This window comes from Orcinus orca, chromosome 6, assembly GCF_937001465.1.
Source record: "Orcinus orca chromosome 6, mOrcOrc1.1, whole genome shotgun sequence".
NCBI classification, from domain to species: Eukaryota; Metazoa; Chordata; class Mammalia; order Artiodactyla; family Delphinidae; genus Orcinus; species Orcinus orca.
The window spans coordinates 97483531-97499007 of record NC_064564.1 but is presented as its reverse complement, the minus strand read 5'-3'; the positions used below and the strand labels follow the sequence as shown (position 1 = coordinate 97499007).

At 46.6% G+C, this 15477-nt stretch overlaps 2 protein-coding genes across 5 annotated transcripts in view; one reads left to right on the top strand and one right to left on the bottom strand.

Annotated features, from left to right (window-relative positions):
• Nucleotides 1–15477, bottom strand: part of PALM2AKAP2 (PALM2 and AKAP2 fusion) — a 611547-nt gene that overhangs the window by 211881 nt on the left and 384189 nt on the right. For all 4 annotated transcript variants that reach the window (XM_049710940.1, XM_049710941.1, XM_049710942.1 and 1 more), the window contains 3 exons: nt 8391–8505; nt 7198–7219; nt 1216–1317 (listed from right to left, as the gene is read on the bottom strand). In XM_049710940.1, the coding sequence (XP_049566897.1) occupies nt 1216–1317; nt 7198–7219; nt 8391–8505 (239 nt within the window). The remainder of the gene's footprint in view (nt 1–1215; nt 1318–7197; nt 7220–8390; nt 8506–15477) is intronic.
• Nucleotides 1–15477, top strand: part of LOC101275752 (thioredoxin domain-containing protein 8) — a 709525-nt gene that overhangs the window by 372704 nt on the left and 321344 nt on the right. The gene's annotated exons all lie outside the window — the stretch shown is intronic.

Here is a 15477-nt window from a genome sequence, read left to right as displayed (position 1 = left end):
GTTCCTTTGTAGCATGACTGTAGGCTGCAAGTCTGGCTTATCCTTTAACTATCTGGGGATCTGTTGGCCTGGCCTGGGTTTGACCAGACACAATTTACAGTCCTCCCCGCCCCCCCCACCCCCCAACTCTAGAACCCCGTGAGTCTGTATGTAAAAGTAACATGATGCTAGGATGTTTACAGAGACACTCGGTAGATACTGAAATTTAGCCAGTGCGCGTGACAATTATGTCAATACTTGCTTGCCCTTTTATTTTACTTTTATATTAAAATAAGGAGGGACTATTTGCTTCATAAAATATTCAGGTTGGCCTGTATAAAGGATTTCCTCTGACTCAACGGTCCACGATTATTTTGTCTTATAAAAGGTGTCCTTAGGTGACTTAAACATAAATTTACCTAGATTATGTAAAGCATAATCTGATGTTCAGATTCAAGTTCACCTACATTGTCACGAACTGTACAACCTTGGCAGTTCATTTTTCCATTCAACCCCGGCCCTCAGTGCAATTCTGTGAAGAGCAAAAAGATCAGTATAGAGATTTATTGTTCACGGCTGTCCAGTTCTGATTTCCGAGGCACGTTCGCATTGAACAGAGGAAAGCAGAGCTCTCTATACGCTTTACACTCACAAGTGTATTATTTTCTAAAATCCACAATTGTGAGAAACATTAGCAAGAAACATATATTCTTTAAGTTCCTCCTTTTATTTCCCAAACATACCATAGTAGTTAAATAACTCCAGAAATGGGAAGACTTTGAGAATATATATGTTCACAATATACACACAGCTCGATTCCCAAAGGATTCCAGCAACATACTCATACGCTTTGAAAATACTTTCCCTCCAGCTTCCCGGCATAGCTCATTTGATCTTGTACTATTCCAATATGGAAAATAAAATTCCCTGGAGGCAGAGTGCAAATGAACTTTAAGAATGAGGACAGCTATAAAGACCACAAACACAAGACAGACTCCTCTGAAGTGGGAAGAAAAATGCTTTCTCATTTTCTCAATACTCCCTCCCCTTTGGTCCTCAGACACCCAGCAGGGCCCAGTGCCTGCCCTGTGTGGCCACTCTCCATCTGAAGCTGTGCTGAGGACAGGGTCCCCCCTATGTAAGGATATCTGGGCAGCCCTCATTATTAAAGCTCGGAGAAACGCAAGCCCCATGGTCAGTCCTGGCATCAAAACCAAATAGCTCCCCAGGACTTACCAGCTGCCCTGCTGGTTCCGTCCTGCCCAGGTGACGGTTGTGCTGTTCGTGAACAGAGGATTGGCAGGTCGGGGAGCTGGGAGGAAATGTAATTTACTGCATCTGGTAGCAGAGAACAGGGAATACAATTAGGCACAGTGTTGGGAGGCCCAATGGGTTCACTGCCGAGACAGCAGCTTGTTTGCCCTACATAATGGACCACAGAGGCGGCCACTGCAAGAGAGGATCAGGGTAAACAAAGACCAGCATTTGCCCAGTGACTGGTATTCAGTAGAGTAGCTGAGGTAGGAGAGATCCTGGCCAGAGAGCTCAAGCCCCAGGACAGCTCTATGTATTAAAAGATTCATCAGAAAGCTCTAGATTCTAAGAGTACAATGAGTTCGGGGGGGGAAAAAAAAAAAAGACAGAGACAAAGAGATGGACTAGTGAGAGCCATTATAAATTTGGTGGAATTGGCCAAATGTGGGACCTCAAACTAGAAACGTGCCTTAAGCAGAACTGGAAAATAGATTTGGGGCTCTTTCCTTAAACTGGAAATATAGCTTTATGTGCCTGATTCATGCAGAAGACTAATTTTGTAGGCATTTAAAAAAAATTCCAGAATTTATCCCACAATTTCAGTACTTCTGGCTGGTGTTTCAGCTAGAAAATCCTGAGATTTCAAATAACAGCACCCAGTGAACTCACCATGAGCTCAGTTGCAAGAAATGAGGCCGTGCGACAGAGGGAGACCAGCTCTGCTTGGGAAAATACCTTGAAAGTCCACTTAGGGAGATGGAGGACACAGAAGTCAACAGGCATGCCAAAGTATTAGAGGAGAGGAGGAAACCACTGATGTGAAACAAGGAGAAGAATCTGTGTATCCCCCAGAGAGAAGTGGGAAAGCGAAGGAACATTCTAGAAAGCTGGGCTCTAGGTGATGTGATTCCTTCCTTGTGTCATGGCCACATCCCAAAATCCTGGAATGTCAATCACTCGTCAATGATCACATGTATCTGCTTACCGCATACTTCCACTGAATGGCCCATAGTCACCTCACGCTCAACATGTCCAAAATGGAACTCTCATCTCCGCTCATCTGCTCCTTCTCCTGTACAATGTACCTCAGCTCACTGGCACCATAATTCACCCAGGATCCTGGGTGGTGTCCTTAACTTCCCCTCCCAGTGGCCAGTTAGTCCCTAGCCTCTACCCACTTCCCACATCTGTCCCGTCCTGTGTATCCCCATCGATACCGCCTTAGTTCTGGCAGGTTTCTTTTTTCTCTTTTAAATTTCATGCAGGAGAGGACTGCAAACAGACACCAGATTAGGATTAGTTCAGTTATATGCCGATTAGACCACTGCTGACTCACGTGTGTCTGAATAACCCAGAATATACTGACATTGGACCATCATGTTCTGTGGGAGTGGATGGGGTGGAGTTTCTCTAAGAGAATGGGTTTGTCTATCAGCCTTTTGGGGAGACGGAACAGGAAGTCAGGAGTCAGCAGGCAGGCAGGCCCTGGGTTGGAGTGAGGCTCTGGTTACTGTCTCTCCCTGGGGCCTCATGTGTGCTGGAGTTGGGCCCTGGGTCGGGCAGACATGGTTGAAGGTCCTTCACTGCAAGGAAGGAAGATGGCCCTTTGAGATGATGGCGGGCTGGGAGATGGCCATGAAGCAGCCTGTAGGGACCCTCTGAAAGGGGCCTGGATTGGAGCCAGAGCCTCTGAGTGTGGCCACATGTCCAAAGTTGCCCATTATTCTCCATGTTGAGCTGCCCTGCCAGCATTCCTCAAGTTAGGTTGCAGCCTCTGCTCTCACTCTGGGGAGCTGTGGGAAGGGTCTGGGCCCCAAGGTAGCACAAGGCAGGACCAGAGGTAGCAGCAGCTGGGGGTAAGTGGGGCTTGAGCGGGTAGAGGGAGATTGCTAACAGTGGCCCATGGGAAGGAGGGAGCAGCAATGTGGGGTTAGAGAGACAGTTTAGGGGACAAGAGATGACCAGAGCAAATGTGCAGAACTTCTGAGCTTCCCTGAGGATTTCCAGAAATCCGTGGAATGGCAATCACGGTAAATCTGGCTTCCTGCATTCAAATGAGATGGGAGACTCAAGCCGTTAAGACCAGGTAAGACTCTGTGGACTGGTCACATGTGTCTGGTACATCCTATGCTACATATAGAATTTCCAGGACACCTTTGCATTCTGAAAGTTTTAGCAGCTAGAAATAAAAGCCACTCACAGGTGGGGAATTCTGCATGTGATTCCTATTGCTTACATTTCAGGCTCCCCGAGAGGCTGCTCCCTGCCTGATGTGAGTGGGTGATGGAGTTACCTTTGCCCAGTGGTCACTGGCTACAGGCTTGAGGACAGCAGCTCTTGTGGGGCTGGGGAGCCATGGCTTCTGCTAAGGGATAAGGGGGTGGCGAGGAGTGGGGCATGAGGAAAAGGACAGGGCAGCCCCTCAATATATCATTAAGTAGTAAACCCTAAGGTTCTGCAGCAGGGAGGGTGTCTGATAGACCAACACAAGGAATAAGAAACAGGGCCTCCGAAGCTTCCACAGGGAGATGTCTTCATGTGGCCTCAGTCAGTAAACTGCCCTCTTCCTGCCAAAGTCAGGGTGGTCTATCATGCTCCTTCCCACCACCGAGAAGGCAGAGAACAGTCACTTACAGAGTAGAGATGTAACATGAGTGCTTCTCGTTAGTTCTGGCGCTGCTGAAATCTTTATGAAGAACATAAATAGCTAAAGCTAGAGGAACAAAACTGATGAAAACTCTCCTGAAATCGTGACTTCTGGGCAACTGAAGACACACTGAACTGTCCCAACAATTGGTATGAAGGTGTTTTTTGGTTTTTTGGGTTTTTTTTTGACCACACCCTGTGGCACGCGGGATCTTAGTTCCCCAACCAGGGACCGAATCCGTGCCCCCTGCAAAGGAATTGCAGAGTCTTAATCACTGGACTGCCAGGGAAGTCCCTGGTATGAGGGTTTTGATGTGGGAAAGGTCCCAGGCCACCCCAGACTGGGATGAGATGGAAATCTACAAAGATCAGTCTCAAACAGCAAGGATGAGATGGGCCCAGGACAGACATTTTCCTTTGCCAGTTCTGGCCAAGGGTTTCACACCAGCTCCTCGGTGGGTGAAGAACAGAGGTAGCTCTAGGTACATACCACATGCAATTTATACTTACACAAAACACTGTGCCTATCTAGGGCAGTAAAAACAGCCCACCCAATCGATGAGGACTCTGCCATATAACAAGTGTGTGTGTGGGGAGGAGAGGAAGTGAGGGGGGATCAGAATGTATGTTGCCAAGACATTCTACTCCAGATTGGAATACGTTGCTCTTGATTGCCAAGGCTACCATGTAGTCAAAAACCATTGGTGATCCAGCAGTCCAATACCTTTGTTTTCTCTGAAAAGCACAGGGAGACATGCACAGGGTACCTGAAGAGCGGTCGTTACACATGCACACGCCAGCTGCCGGCTCATTAAACTGGAGACGCTTCTGCTGACTACCTGCAGCATCTTGTACAGTTATGTAATTTCAGCTGGGCCTGGATTCTGTAATCATCGTGCTTCGGAAGTTGGGTATCTGTCCTAAGCATCATTATTCTACAATCATTTTTTTGTTAGGTCTTAGTAACAACAATTGGTTGATTCTAAGAGGGTCTTGGCACTTTGAAATCAAAGAAAGAGAAAAGATTTAGACATCCCGAAGTCCCTCAACTGGATGTGCTTCATGATGAGTTTTTACCCTCAGATCACAGAGTGGCCTATAAACACTGACTGCATTCTTGGAAGGACGTGCTCCCTCCTTCAAACTTTTCTTTGCCAGCAGATGTGGTGTAATGGAAAGGTCTCCCCAGACTTAGTTATAACCAGACACAGTAGGAATCATCACCCAGGGTGACAAGGCCATGGAAACTTTTCCCTGGTCACTTCTTGGGATCCCCGAGACTTCTGCATCCTTTTAAGCCTGAGCTCACCCATCCTGTCAAAAAGTGATGAAGGATGGAATCATGAAGGTGATTTTTCTCTGTAGGTTCCCTTCTCAGTCACAATCGTGTTTCTTACCATCTTTATGAACTACTTAGGTGAACAGATGAAAATAGTGGGAAGTACATAGTACAGGCGGAAATGAGAGAAGTTCAGGGTGACAGCGAAAAAGAGAGCAGTGAGAGTTTATCACATGGCTTCATAGATGCTTGTTAACAAGTCATAGACTACATGTGTCTCCATGGCCCACACAGCTTTCCCTGGGACATGACATGCAGGCTCCATCCTTTCCCTAATTAGAGAGAGAAGTCTAGGAAAGGCCCTGGTTTGAGAAAAAAAGAAGTGAAAGCATAAAAAGTTGATGTGGGGCTTCCCTGGTGGCGCAGTGGTTGGGAGCTGCCTGCCGATGCAGGGGACGCAGGTTCGTGCCTCGGTCTGGGAGGATCCCACATGCCGCGGAGCGGCTGGGCCCGTGAGCCATGGCCGCTGAGCCTGCGCGTCCGGAGCCTGTGCTCCGCAACGGGAGAGGCCACAGCGGTGAGAGGCCCGCGTACCGCAAAAAAAAAAAAAAAAAAGTTGATGTGGACTCTTCCGATATGTGGGTATCTGTGGGTCGATGTCTGATACTGTGTTACTGCTGATAACGTACACGGCCTCTGGGCAGCCCTAGCACGAGGGAAGCCCGCTATCCTTCCCATGCTGCCACCCTCAACTCCCCAGAGTAGGCAAGGCCACCTCTTCAGTCCGTGCTCCACCCCCAAAGCACAGGACAAATGTCCTGATTTGGCCACACCCTAGAAAAGGTTCCAGAACTATCGAAAGTCTTCCTCCTGGAGTCCCTGCTTGCTCGACCCTGACTTGCCTCTGAGCATATGCGCTGGACACATGAATTTAATTTAATACCTTCCCAAAGATCACCCAAGGAGCCAAAATCCAGATCCCCTGCCTCTTACTTGCTGGAGGGTGGCGGGGAGAACCCAGACAAACCAGTTTTTTTGTTTGTTTACTTTTTTGCTGAAGTTAGAATTATCGTGATTGCAAGGATCTCTGCTAATCCAGAAAAATGCATTATCCATCTCTGCATTTTAAAATCTTTAACCATATATTTCCAAAAGACATTGGGAAAACACTGATGCCAACACTTATTCTGGCTCCTGGTCATCTTCCTAATTTAGAGGTTGACCTCATAAGAATCAGGTGAGCAGATGGTATCTGATCTTCTGACAAGTCCCGGCATTTTAAGACAGGTCTAGCTGAGGGCCAGAGGGAAAGAGGGAATCAAGTGGTTTTCATGAGTTTGTAGCTAACAGAAGAGCAAGGGGAAGGCTGAGAAGCACACAATCCCAAGTTCATCACACGGCCCCAGTGAAGGAGAGCGGAGGGGAGGGGACAGGAGGGGAGAGCAGAAGAAGACTCACTCCTGCCAGGGTGGGGTTCAGGAAGCCGGGGCCCTGCTCCCACCCTTCACGTGCTCCTGGCCAACCATGCCCCACAGGGAGGGAGGTTCTGCCCAGCCCTGTTTCCCTGGAAGGCTGGAGAAACTGCAGTTTTCTGATTCAAAGTAAAACCAGAGGCCTTAGGAAGGTTTCCTAAACATCAGATGATGGGCTCCTGCCGCATACTGTAACCTGGAGACCTAACCACCAGCACCAGTGGCCTCATCCCTACCAGGGAACTGGCCCTGAGGCTGGCGCTCTTGGCGGAACATATTTCAAGAGAGATCAAAGCAGTGAACCTTGGGGACGAAATGGGAAGGAGAAGAGCCAGGCCAACTGTGTAAGCCTGGAAAGAGTTGGTCAAGAAGCAGTCCTTAAAGAGGAGAGGCAGAGGAGACGGGGGGCGTGGCCCTCCTGAGCACCCGCAAACAGCGCTTCCCTTCTTTCTGATGCCCTTACAAACCAACACATCGCGTCTCCTGGTGAGCCTGTGTTAATGAAACCCACTAAGCTGATGGATGAAAATATTCAGGTACAGATGGGGAGAGAGCGCTTACACTTACCTCCATCCGTACTGGAGAAGCTCTGTGGAAACAAAAGCAGGGCAGAGCGTCACTACACACGTGGGGAGATGACCCCTCACTCATTTAACCCATTTTTCTCCCCCAGAACTTGACTGTGGTGGGCAAACCTCATGCTTGCTTTCCTTCTGGGAAATTTGTTTGGGACCCTAAAATTTAAGGAAAAGGTTTACCCTTCCCACCTTACACCGAATTTCTCCTACAAGAGATAAATTTCAATTATTCAGCAAATACCCTGGGTTGTGTTGGAGAAGTGACATCAGAAAATCCTGCCTTAAAATGAATGTGATTAGACTGCTTTCCTATCAACTGTTGGGTACCTGGGGAAACACGTATTATAAAATGGAGGGAGGGTCCTGAGTTATTCACAGCCTGCTGGCTTTATGGATCCTCCCTTTGCTACACAGTACCATCTGTTTGCACAGACAGGCATACCTCATTTTACTGGGCCTCAATATTGCATTTTTTACAAACTGAAGGTTTTTGACAACCCCCAGTTAAGCAGATCTGTCAGCACCATTGTTCCAACAGCATTATTTTTTTAATTAAGGCATGCACATTTTTTTTTACACATAATGCTATTGCTTACTTAATAGACTACAGTATAGTATAAACATAATTTTTATATGCACTGGGAAACCAAAAAATTCATGACATGCACTTTATTGCAATATTTGATTAATTTCAGTGGTCTGGAACCAAACCTGCAATACCTCCGAGGCATGCCTGTACGGTAAAATTTCATGTTTTACTGACGCTTTGTTTTTGGAGTTCATGCCCATTTGATATGGTTTTGTCTTTGGCCTTTTTATAAAGGAAAGACTTCAAGCCACAGGGAGTCTGTTTAATCTGCTTCATAAGAATTGGTTTTAGAATTCTAGGGTCTAATGGGAGATGACTTTTCAGGCATTAGGCATATAAAGGGTTTGGACCGTAGGGAGATGGGGTTAATTTCATGACTCTTCTCTGTGCTTCTGGTGGGCCAGGTGGACCCACCCCTGAAGACAGGCCACTCTCAGCTTCAGAGATGGTACCGGTCCTCACGCATCTGCCCCTCAGAGTGTGTGGCTTAGTCTTCTCATCAGTACCAACCGGCCTTTTCTCCAATTGGCATCATTCTACGAGTGCTTACTTCCTCAGGGATATAACTGAGAAATCACATTTGTTTCCTTCACCTTCTGAAAGTCCTTGAAGGATTTTTCTGTCTCCTTTAGTTTCTCTAGGATGATTTGCTCTTTGGCAGATATCTGGGACTCTTCACTTTCCAGTGCTTGTATTTCCTGTTCCAGCCTGGAAAACACACAAACAGAGGACAGGTTACTCTACTGTCCTGCCACCCCTGGACCAGAGAGCAGCTTCTTCTTGCTGGGTGACTTCCTGGCGGTCTGCATTTTACATGATGCTGTGGTACCCGGCCAAGGCTTTTACCTCACAGAGCATCCTGTGTTTCCAGCTTTGCCACTAAGCAGACACTGATCAAAGGAAACCAACCCAGAGGTGCTGCCACCAGGTCACTGCCGCCACTTTGCAGTTTGCTTTGGTGCCTCCCCTTCTCTTCACGTGTACATTCTTAACTTGGAGGTAGATGGCTTTACATAGCATAGGACACACTCTCTGCCCGAGAATCTCAGAATAACTGCTCTTCTGTCAGCTTGGCCAAGGGTGGAGAGCCAGTCTTGCTCAAAGGGAATATGTTGCCGAGAAATGGCTGATGGCCAGTACCCTTGGGAACCTGCTGTCACCTTCCTCAGTGGCCTAACCTCTACTACCAAGAAGACAGGAGATGGAAGGGACTGATATGACTGCCCCCACTCTTCTGAAACTTTCCTCAGTTTTTACAACCCACTTCTCTATTTCCTGGAAAGGAAATTTCAGCACAGCCAGGAGACTCTGGGAATATTCCAGAACAGCAGCTACAGTGATGACTTGGGGGAAGTCTTGGCAGCTCTATTCTTGTAATGAAATGATAGTAACAACCATTTAACTTTTCCTGAGCACTAAATCTGTGCCAAGAGCTGAGCTAAGAATTCATATGGATTATTGTATCTAACCTTCCCAATGACACTATGACCCTATGAGCCGGGAATTCTCATTTTACAGATGAGATCATGAAGGCTTGGCTTGGTTAAGAAACTAGTTTACTGGTGCAGAGCCTTGAGGCTAGGGTTCAAGCCAGGAAGTGTAACTCTAGACCCTGTTCCTCACCGGCGCTAAACTCTAGCCACATGGGCTCTACAGTACTTCACATATGCCCTGCCTTGTTACACACTGAGTGTGCTGGTATACTAGGGTGGTGCTGGAATGCACCAATGTCTTTGGAGGTTATGAAGGGATGGATGTTCCCCTGCCTACAGGACTCCAGATTATTATGCTTCCAAATCGTTTGCTCTGAATTTATTCGTTCATTCATTCAGTTCTGCTTTTGGTCTCCTTCCCTCTGTTGGGCTGGAAGCTTTTCTGCAGAGTCTATGCCTGCCTCCCCCTGCTCCTCTTCCATCTTCTAATCTGCTGTTGGGAACTGGCTAGTGAGATCTTCTGAGGGGTAAGGAACACCAAGATACAGCCATGGGATTTTTGCACTGTATCCCTCAGAGGCCTTTTCTGTTTCCTTACTAGACATCAGAAAAATGACCTCTGGATGGATAAGACTTTGCAGCAATTACTTTGGGTTATGAAGACAAACACTATATGTCATGGTGTCCCCTCCAAATGAACACAGCTTCAGATATACTGATTATCTCCCTCACAGTAAAAGTGGCAGTCCTTCTGATGACAGCATCTAGCCTCCTAATACCTATAGAGCCTCCACTCTTACCAATAAGTCTACTTCATTTTATGCTTTAGACAGAGTTACTCCTTATTTGTCCATTTGTGCCCCATGATTTTCCCTCCTTCAAGAAACTCATTTCTAAACCCTAACCATTTTTGAAGTCTTAACGCAGATATCATCCACCCCATGAGGCTTTCAGATTCACCACCAGGAAATAATAAGACCAGAGGTCTTATCAAGTCTACTATATGTTAGTGCAATGGTTCTCAACCAAGGTGCTTTTGTCCCCCAGGGCATATTTGGCAATGTCTGGGGATATTGTGGCTATCCATCACTCAAGGAGAGTAGAGTTGGTGCTACTGGCATCTAGTGGGTAGCAACTGATAAACATCCTCCAAAGCACAGGACACCCCCCACAATAAGGAATGATTTGCGCCCCCCGCAAATCAACATTGCCAAGGTTTAATAGTTCTAAGCCCTGTGTTAGAGTATACACACGTTGTTAATTTCCCCTACTAGAGTATAAATTCATCATGGTGAGGGCACAAATGCTCAATACAAGTATGTTGAATGAATGAAAAAGCTCAACCAAGTTGCAAAAAAGTCATAGCTCAGCCAAGATGAGATCTTCAGGATTTCTGAGACCCAGGTAATTCTTCAGCAAGCTTTGACTTGAGAGGCTGTGTGTGGGCTGAAACGCAAACAGAATCTAGAGGAGAGGGGCCAAGCAACACCAATATATAAACAAAGAGATATCAACCTTGGCTGTTCCAAATGTTCAGCAAACCTTTTACACACATCTGTGTAAATTACTTTGGGAGGAATCAAGGAAAGGAATATGAGGCCAGAATAGGGACAACTCAAATGATCTATAAATGGAACTAATTCACTGGGTAGAGGAGCTCTGGGCTAGAGGGTTCCTGGAGAGATTGGATGATAGCACTGGCCAGGTGAATTCTGAGCAGATTTCATCTGAATCTCAAAAAACCAAGTCCCTCAGCAGATATCTAGGATGTGGGTAGATTCCATTGTTCTAAAACAAATTCCCTCCCTTCCCCCTTCCCCTCCATGGGAAGAGTATATACGTCCCCGACCCACTGATGTTGGGTCACATGATTCGCTTTGGCCTCATGGTGGGTGGGATGTACTTCCCTGCCCCTTTGGGTGCAGCCATGTGACCTGATTTAGCCAATGGGATGTTAGCAGACATGACACAAACAGAGGTTTGGAATGTGTTTGCCCCGTTGGACTTGTCCTCTTGTGCCTCTGCTGGCACCAAGGGAACAGCTTCTCTGGGCAGCTGCTGTCCCTTCAGCCTGCACCCCAGAAGGAACACATGGGGAGTGGACAGGAGCCCAACCCAGAATCAGAAGCCATGCCCAGTCAGACCTGCACCTTCAATTAGAGCCACTCGGCTAAGCCCAGCCTAGATCAGCCAACACCCAGCCTACTCCTCACAGAAGTGTGAGCAAGTACAAATGATTGTTGTTTTAAACCACTGAGTTTGAGAGCAGTTTGTCAAAGAGCACTATTGTGACAACAGCTAACTGACACAGTTCAAACATGTACCGTAATGTTCACTGTAGCACTATTTACAATAGCCAGGACATGGAAGCAACCTAAGTGTCCATCAACAGATGAATGGATAAAGAAGATGTGACACATATATGCAGTGGAATATTAGCCATAAAAAGAAATGAAATTGAGTTATTTGTAGTGAGGTCGATAGACCCAGAATCTGTCATACAGAGTGAAGTCAGAAAGAGAAAAACAAATACCATATGCTAACACATACATATGGAATTTAAAAAAAAGAAAAAAAAGGTTCTGAAGAACCTAGGGGCAGGACAGGAATAAAGACACAGATGTAGAGAATGGACTTGAGGACACGGGGAGGGCGAAGGGTAAGCTGGGACGAAGTGAGAGAGTGGCATTAACATATATACACTACCAAATGTAAAACAGACAGCTAGTGGGAAGCAGCCGCATAGCACAGGGAGATCAGCTCGGTGCTTTGTGACCACCTAGAGGGGTGGGAGGGAGACACAAGACGGAGGGGATATGGGGATATATGTATACGTATAGCTGATTCACTTTGCTATACAGCAGAAACTAAAACAACACTGTAAAGCAATTATATTCCAATAAAGATGTTAATAAAATATACATATGTGTATGTTAGAGAGATATATATTATATATGTATTATATATATTATATCCTAATGATATATTTCCTAATAATATATATTTATATAAATATAGGTATATATGTATGTGTACGTATATCCCAATAATACCTGAAGCTAAAAGGTTAGAAAGACTATAATCTACCCTCTCCCCATTTCCCACAATCCTTAGAGAAATCAGGAGGGATACAGAGCACCCCTTCATGAGCGTTAAGTTTGAGAAAACAGGAAAGTATCCATGGTAGTTGTCTCTGGGTAATGAGCTATTGGGTGATTTTAATTTTCTTCTTTATAATTTTCAATATTTCCCCAATTAAAAAAAACCTCATGTATTCCTTATCTAATCAGAATAAAAACAGTAAATCACTTAAAAAAAAATGCCTGCTCTGGCCTAATGCTGAGAAGGCTGCCTTTCACAGGCTGTGGCACTGGAAAGGAGCCGGGGTCCCAGCTTCTCCTGGGTCGAGTGAGGGGTTAAAATGGGCATAGTATCGATTTACATTCAATTCAACCAACACTGACGGAGCTTGTCTGGCTGGACTCAGAGTCAGGCACTACAAGGGATTCTGGAAAAAAGTTGGGTTAAAAATATCTGACTTGGGGGCTTCCCTGGTGGCACAGTGGTTGAGAATCTGCCTGCCAATGCAGGGGACACGGGGTCGAGCCCTGGTCTGGGAAGATCCCACATGCCGCGGAGCAACTAGGCACGTGAGCCACAGCTACTGAGCCTGCGCGTCTGGAGCTTGTGCTCCGCAACAAGAGAGGCCGCGATAGTGAGAGGCCCGCGCGCCGCGATGAAGAGTGGCCCCCACTCGCCGCAATTAGAGAAAGCCCTCACACAGAAATGAAGACTCAGCACAGCCAAAAATAAATAAAAAATATCTGACTTAAAAAAAAAAAAGGCTGACTATAAGTAACTCACTTCTCCCGATGAAGCAGGCTCAAGTGATTAAGAATTCTCTGTGACCTGATGCCCACTGGCTGGCCCAATTGTGTCCACTGCCCGGGCCCTATGGGTTTCAGGGCTCTTGGCTATATAGATCAAGTGCTAAAGATTTGGGTCGTGATACTGTGTAACTGAGAAGGAACGGAGAGAGAGAGAGGAAAAAAAAGCAACAAAACTAGACTTTCACGATAACACCACCTGAGTTTCATCCAAAGGGAATGAACTCAGGATATCGACAGCTTATATAAGTCTGAGTGAGTCAGATCCAAGCAGCAGCTTTCTCTACACATGCACATGTGGGCACTGGACGGCCCAGACTGACATCTTTTCGTGGAAAACCTGAGTCCCAGGGCTGAGGAGCTTCCCAAGAAACCGAGTGTCATGGGGTTAATAAGAGTCATCCCAGTTGGGCTAGAAATGTCAATGTTTTGTAGTTTCATGACCGAAATCTAATGCAGTCTTCCCCGGAGGAGCCAAGCTAAAAATAAAGAATTGGCAGGAAGTATAATTTACACTCAAGGTTAACCAAGGCTCCTTAGGCTGAGACAGGTGCATGTAACAGCCTCTGACTGGCTTGCTCAGTTTCTCCTGAGCAAGCAGCAGACTGTAATAGACAGTAAAGAAAGGTGACACACTGCAGCTGTGCACGTTCAATCTACTGGCGATGAGGTTGCAATCCTGGCCAAATGGTCTCATAAAATCGACCTAACCCCAACAGACCTTCCTAATGGGAAAATACAAAGGACGTATGGCGCTATAAGGTGCATCGATCATTCTCTCATTTCAAAGTCCATGTATATATCCATCCATCCAACTTAATGCAAGCACCTTCCTTCCATCAGGCACTGCGCTGAACATCAGGGACAGAGAGCTAAATCAGCCACGGTGTCTGCTCGGGCGAGCTCTTGGTAAAGTAATGAGAATAGCCAAGTAAACACATAAATTTCTAGAGAGCCCAAAAAGAGCTGGAGGAAAGAACAACGATTTGGAAAAGTGTCAGTTCCTCGGGGGACTCCAAGTTGCCTGCCCAAGATCTGTTCTCCCCTACTCCCATGCTAAGAGAATCTTTATTTTGTGGGGGATATGTGGCAATGTACCCAGCTGAAAATTTACATATCCAGCTTCCTATGCATAGAACGGTGGCCACAGGACAGTTCTGGCCAATGAGAGGTATGTAAACATTGTTGGGTGAGACTTCTGGGAAAGCTGGCATATGCCCTCAACCTTTCCCTTCTTCCTGCCTGGTACTGGAACCTGGTGCTAGAGAGATGTATTAGCTTCCAACTGCTGCTGTAACAAATGACCACAAACATAGTAGCTTACAACAATATCAACTTACTATATTACACTTCTGCGGGTCAGAAGTTTGACATGGGTATCAACAGGCTATAATCAAGAGGTGGCTGAGTTGTGTTCCCTTCTGGAGGCTTTAGGGAGGAATCGTTTCCTTGCTTTTTCCAGCTCCCTGAGGCCACCCACAGTCCTTGCCTCATGGCTCCCTCCTCCATCGTCAAAGTCAGCAATGCTGTAGCTCTCTGACCATCCTTCCCCAGTCACATCTCCCTCTGACTCTCTTCTTCTGCCTCCTCTCCACTTTTAGGGATCCCTATGATTAGATTGAGCCCACCCAGATAATCCAGGGTAATCTCCCTATGTTAAAGTCAGCTGTTTGGAGAACTTAATTCCGTCTATAACTTTAATTCCCCTTTGCCATGTAACCTAACATACTCACAGGTTCTGAAGGTTAGGACGGAGACATCTTTGGCGGGGGGGTCCATTACTCTGCCTACCATAAGGCATATGATGCTGTAGGTGGAATAATCATCTTGTGTCCGGAAGGGCAAGAGTCTGCTAAGGATGGCTGAGTGTGCAGAAAGAAATTGCCCGGGTTCTAGTTAGCACCCTGGAGTGACTACACCAACTCTGGACAGTTCACTCCAGATTTCTTGCTGTGAGTTTAAGCCACTATTGTGATTACAGCTGAACACAATTTCCAACAGATACAAAGTGGTGAGAAAAACTTGACTTGGGTAGGTGTTAACGTTAGCCGGGCCTTGAAGGATGCCTTCATCGGGTGGAAAAGAGAAGAAAACATGCCAGGCAGAGGAGACAGCACAGACCGAGGCCCAGAATATAATACGTCCCTCCCTCACCCAGGAACATGTGTCCTTGCATGGCCTTTTCAATCATTGCACACTCTGCGCTCCAACGGACACAGCTCAGCAAGATGCCTCAGAGAGGTCCCCAATATTCCCTGTCCCTCGTCCCCATTGCTCACTTTGTGCTCTCATTCTGCTGGGCCTGGACTGGGCCAGAAATACCTGGCCTTCCAAGCCCTGCTGGGACCTTACCTTCCCTC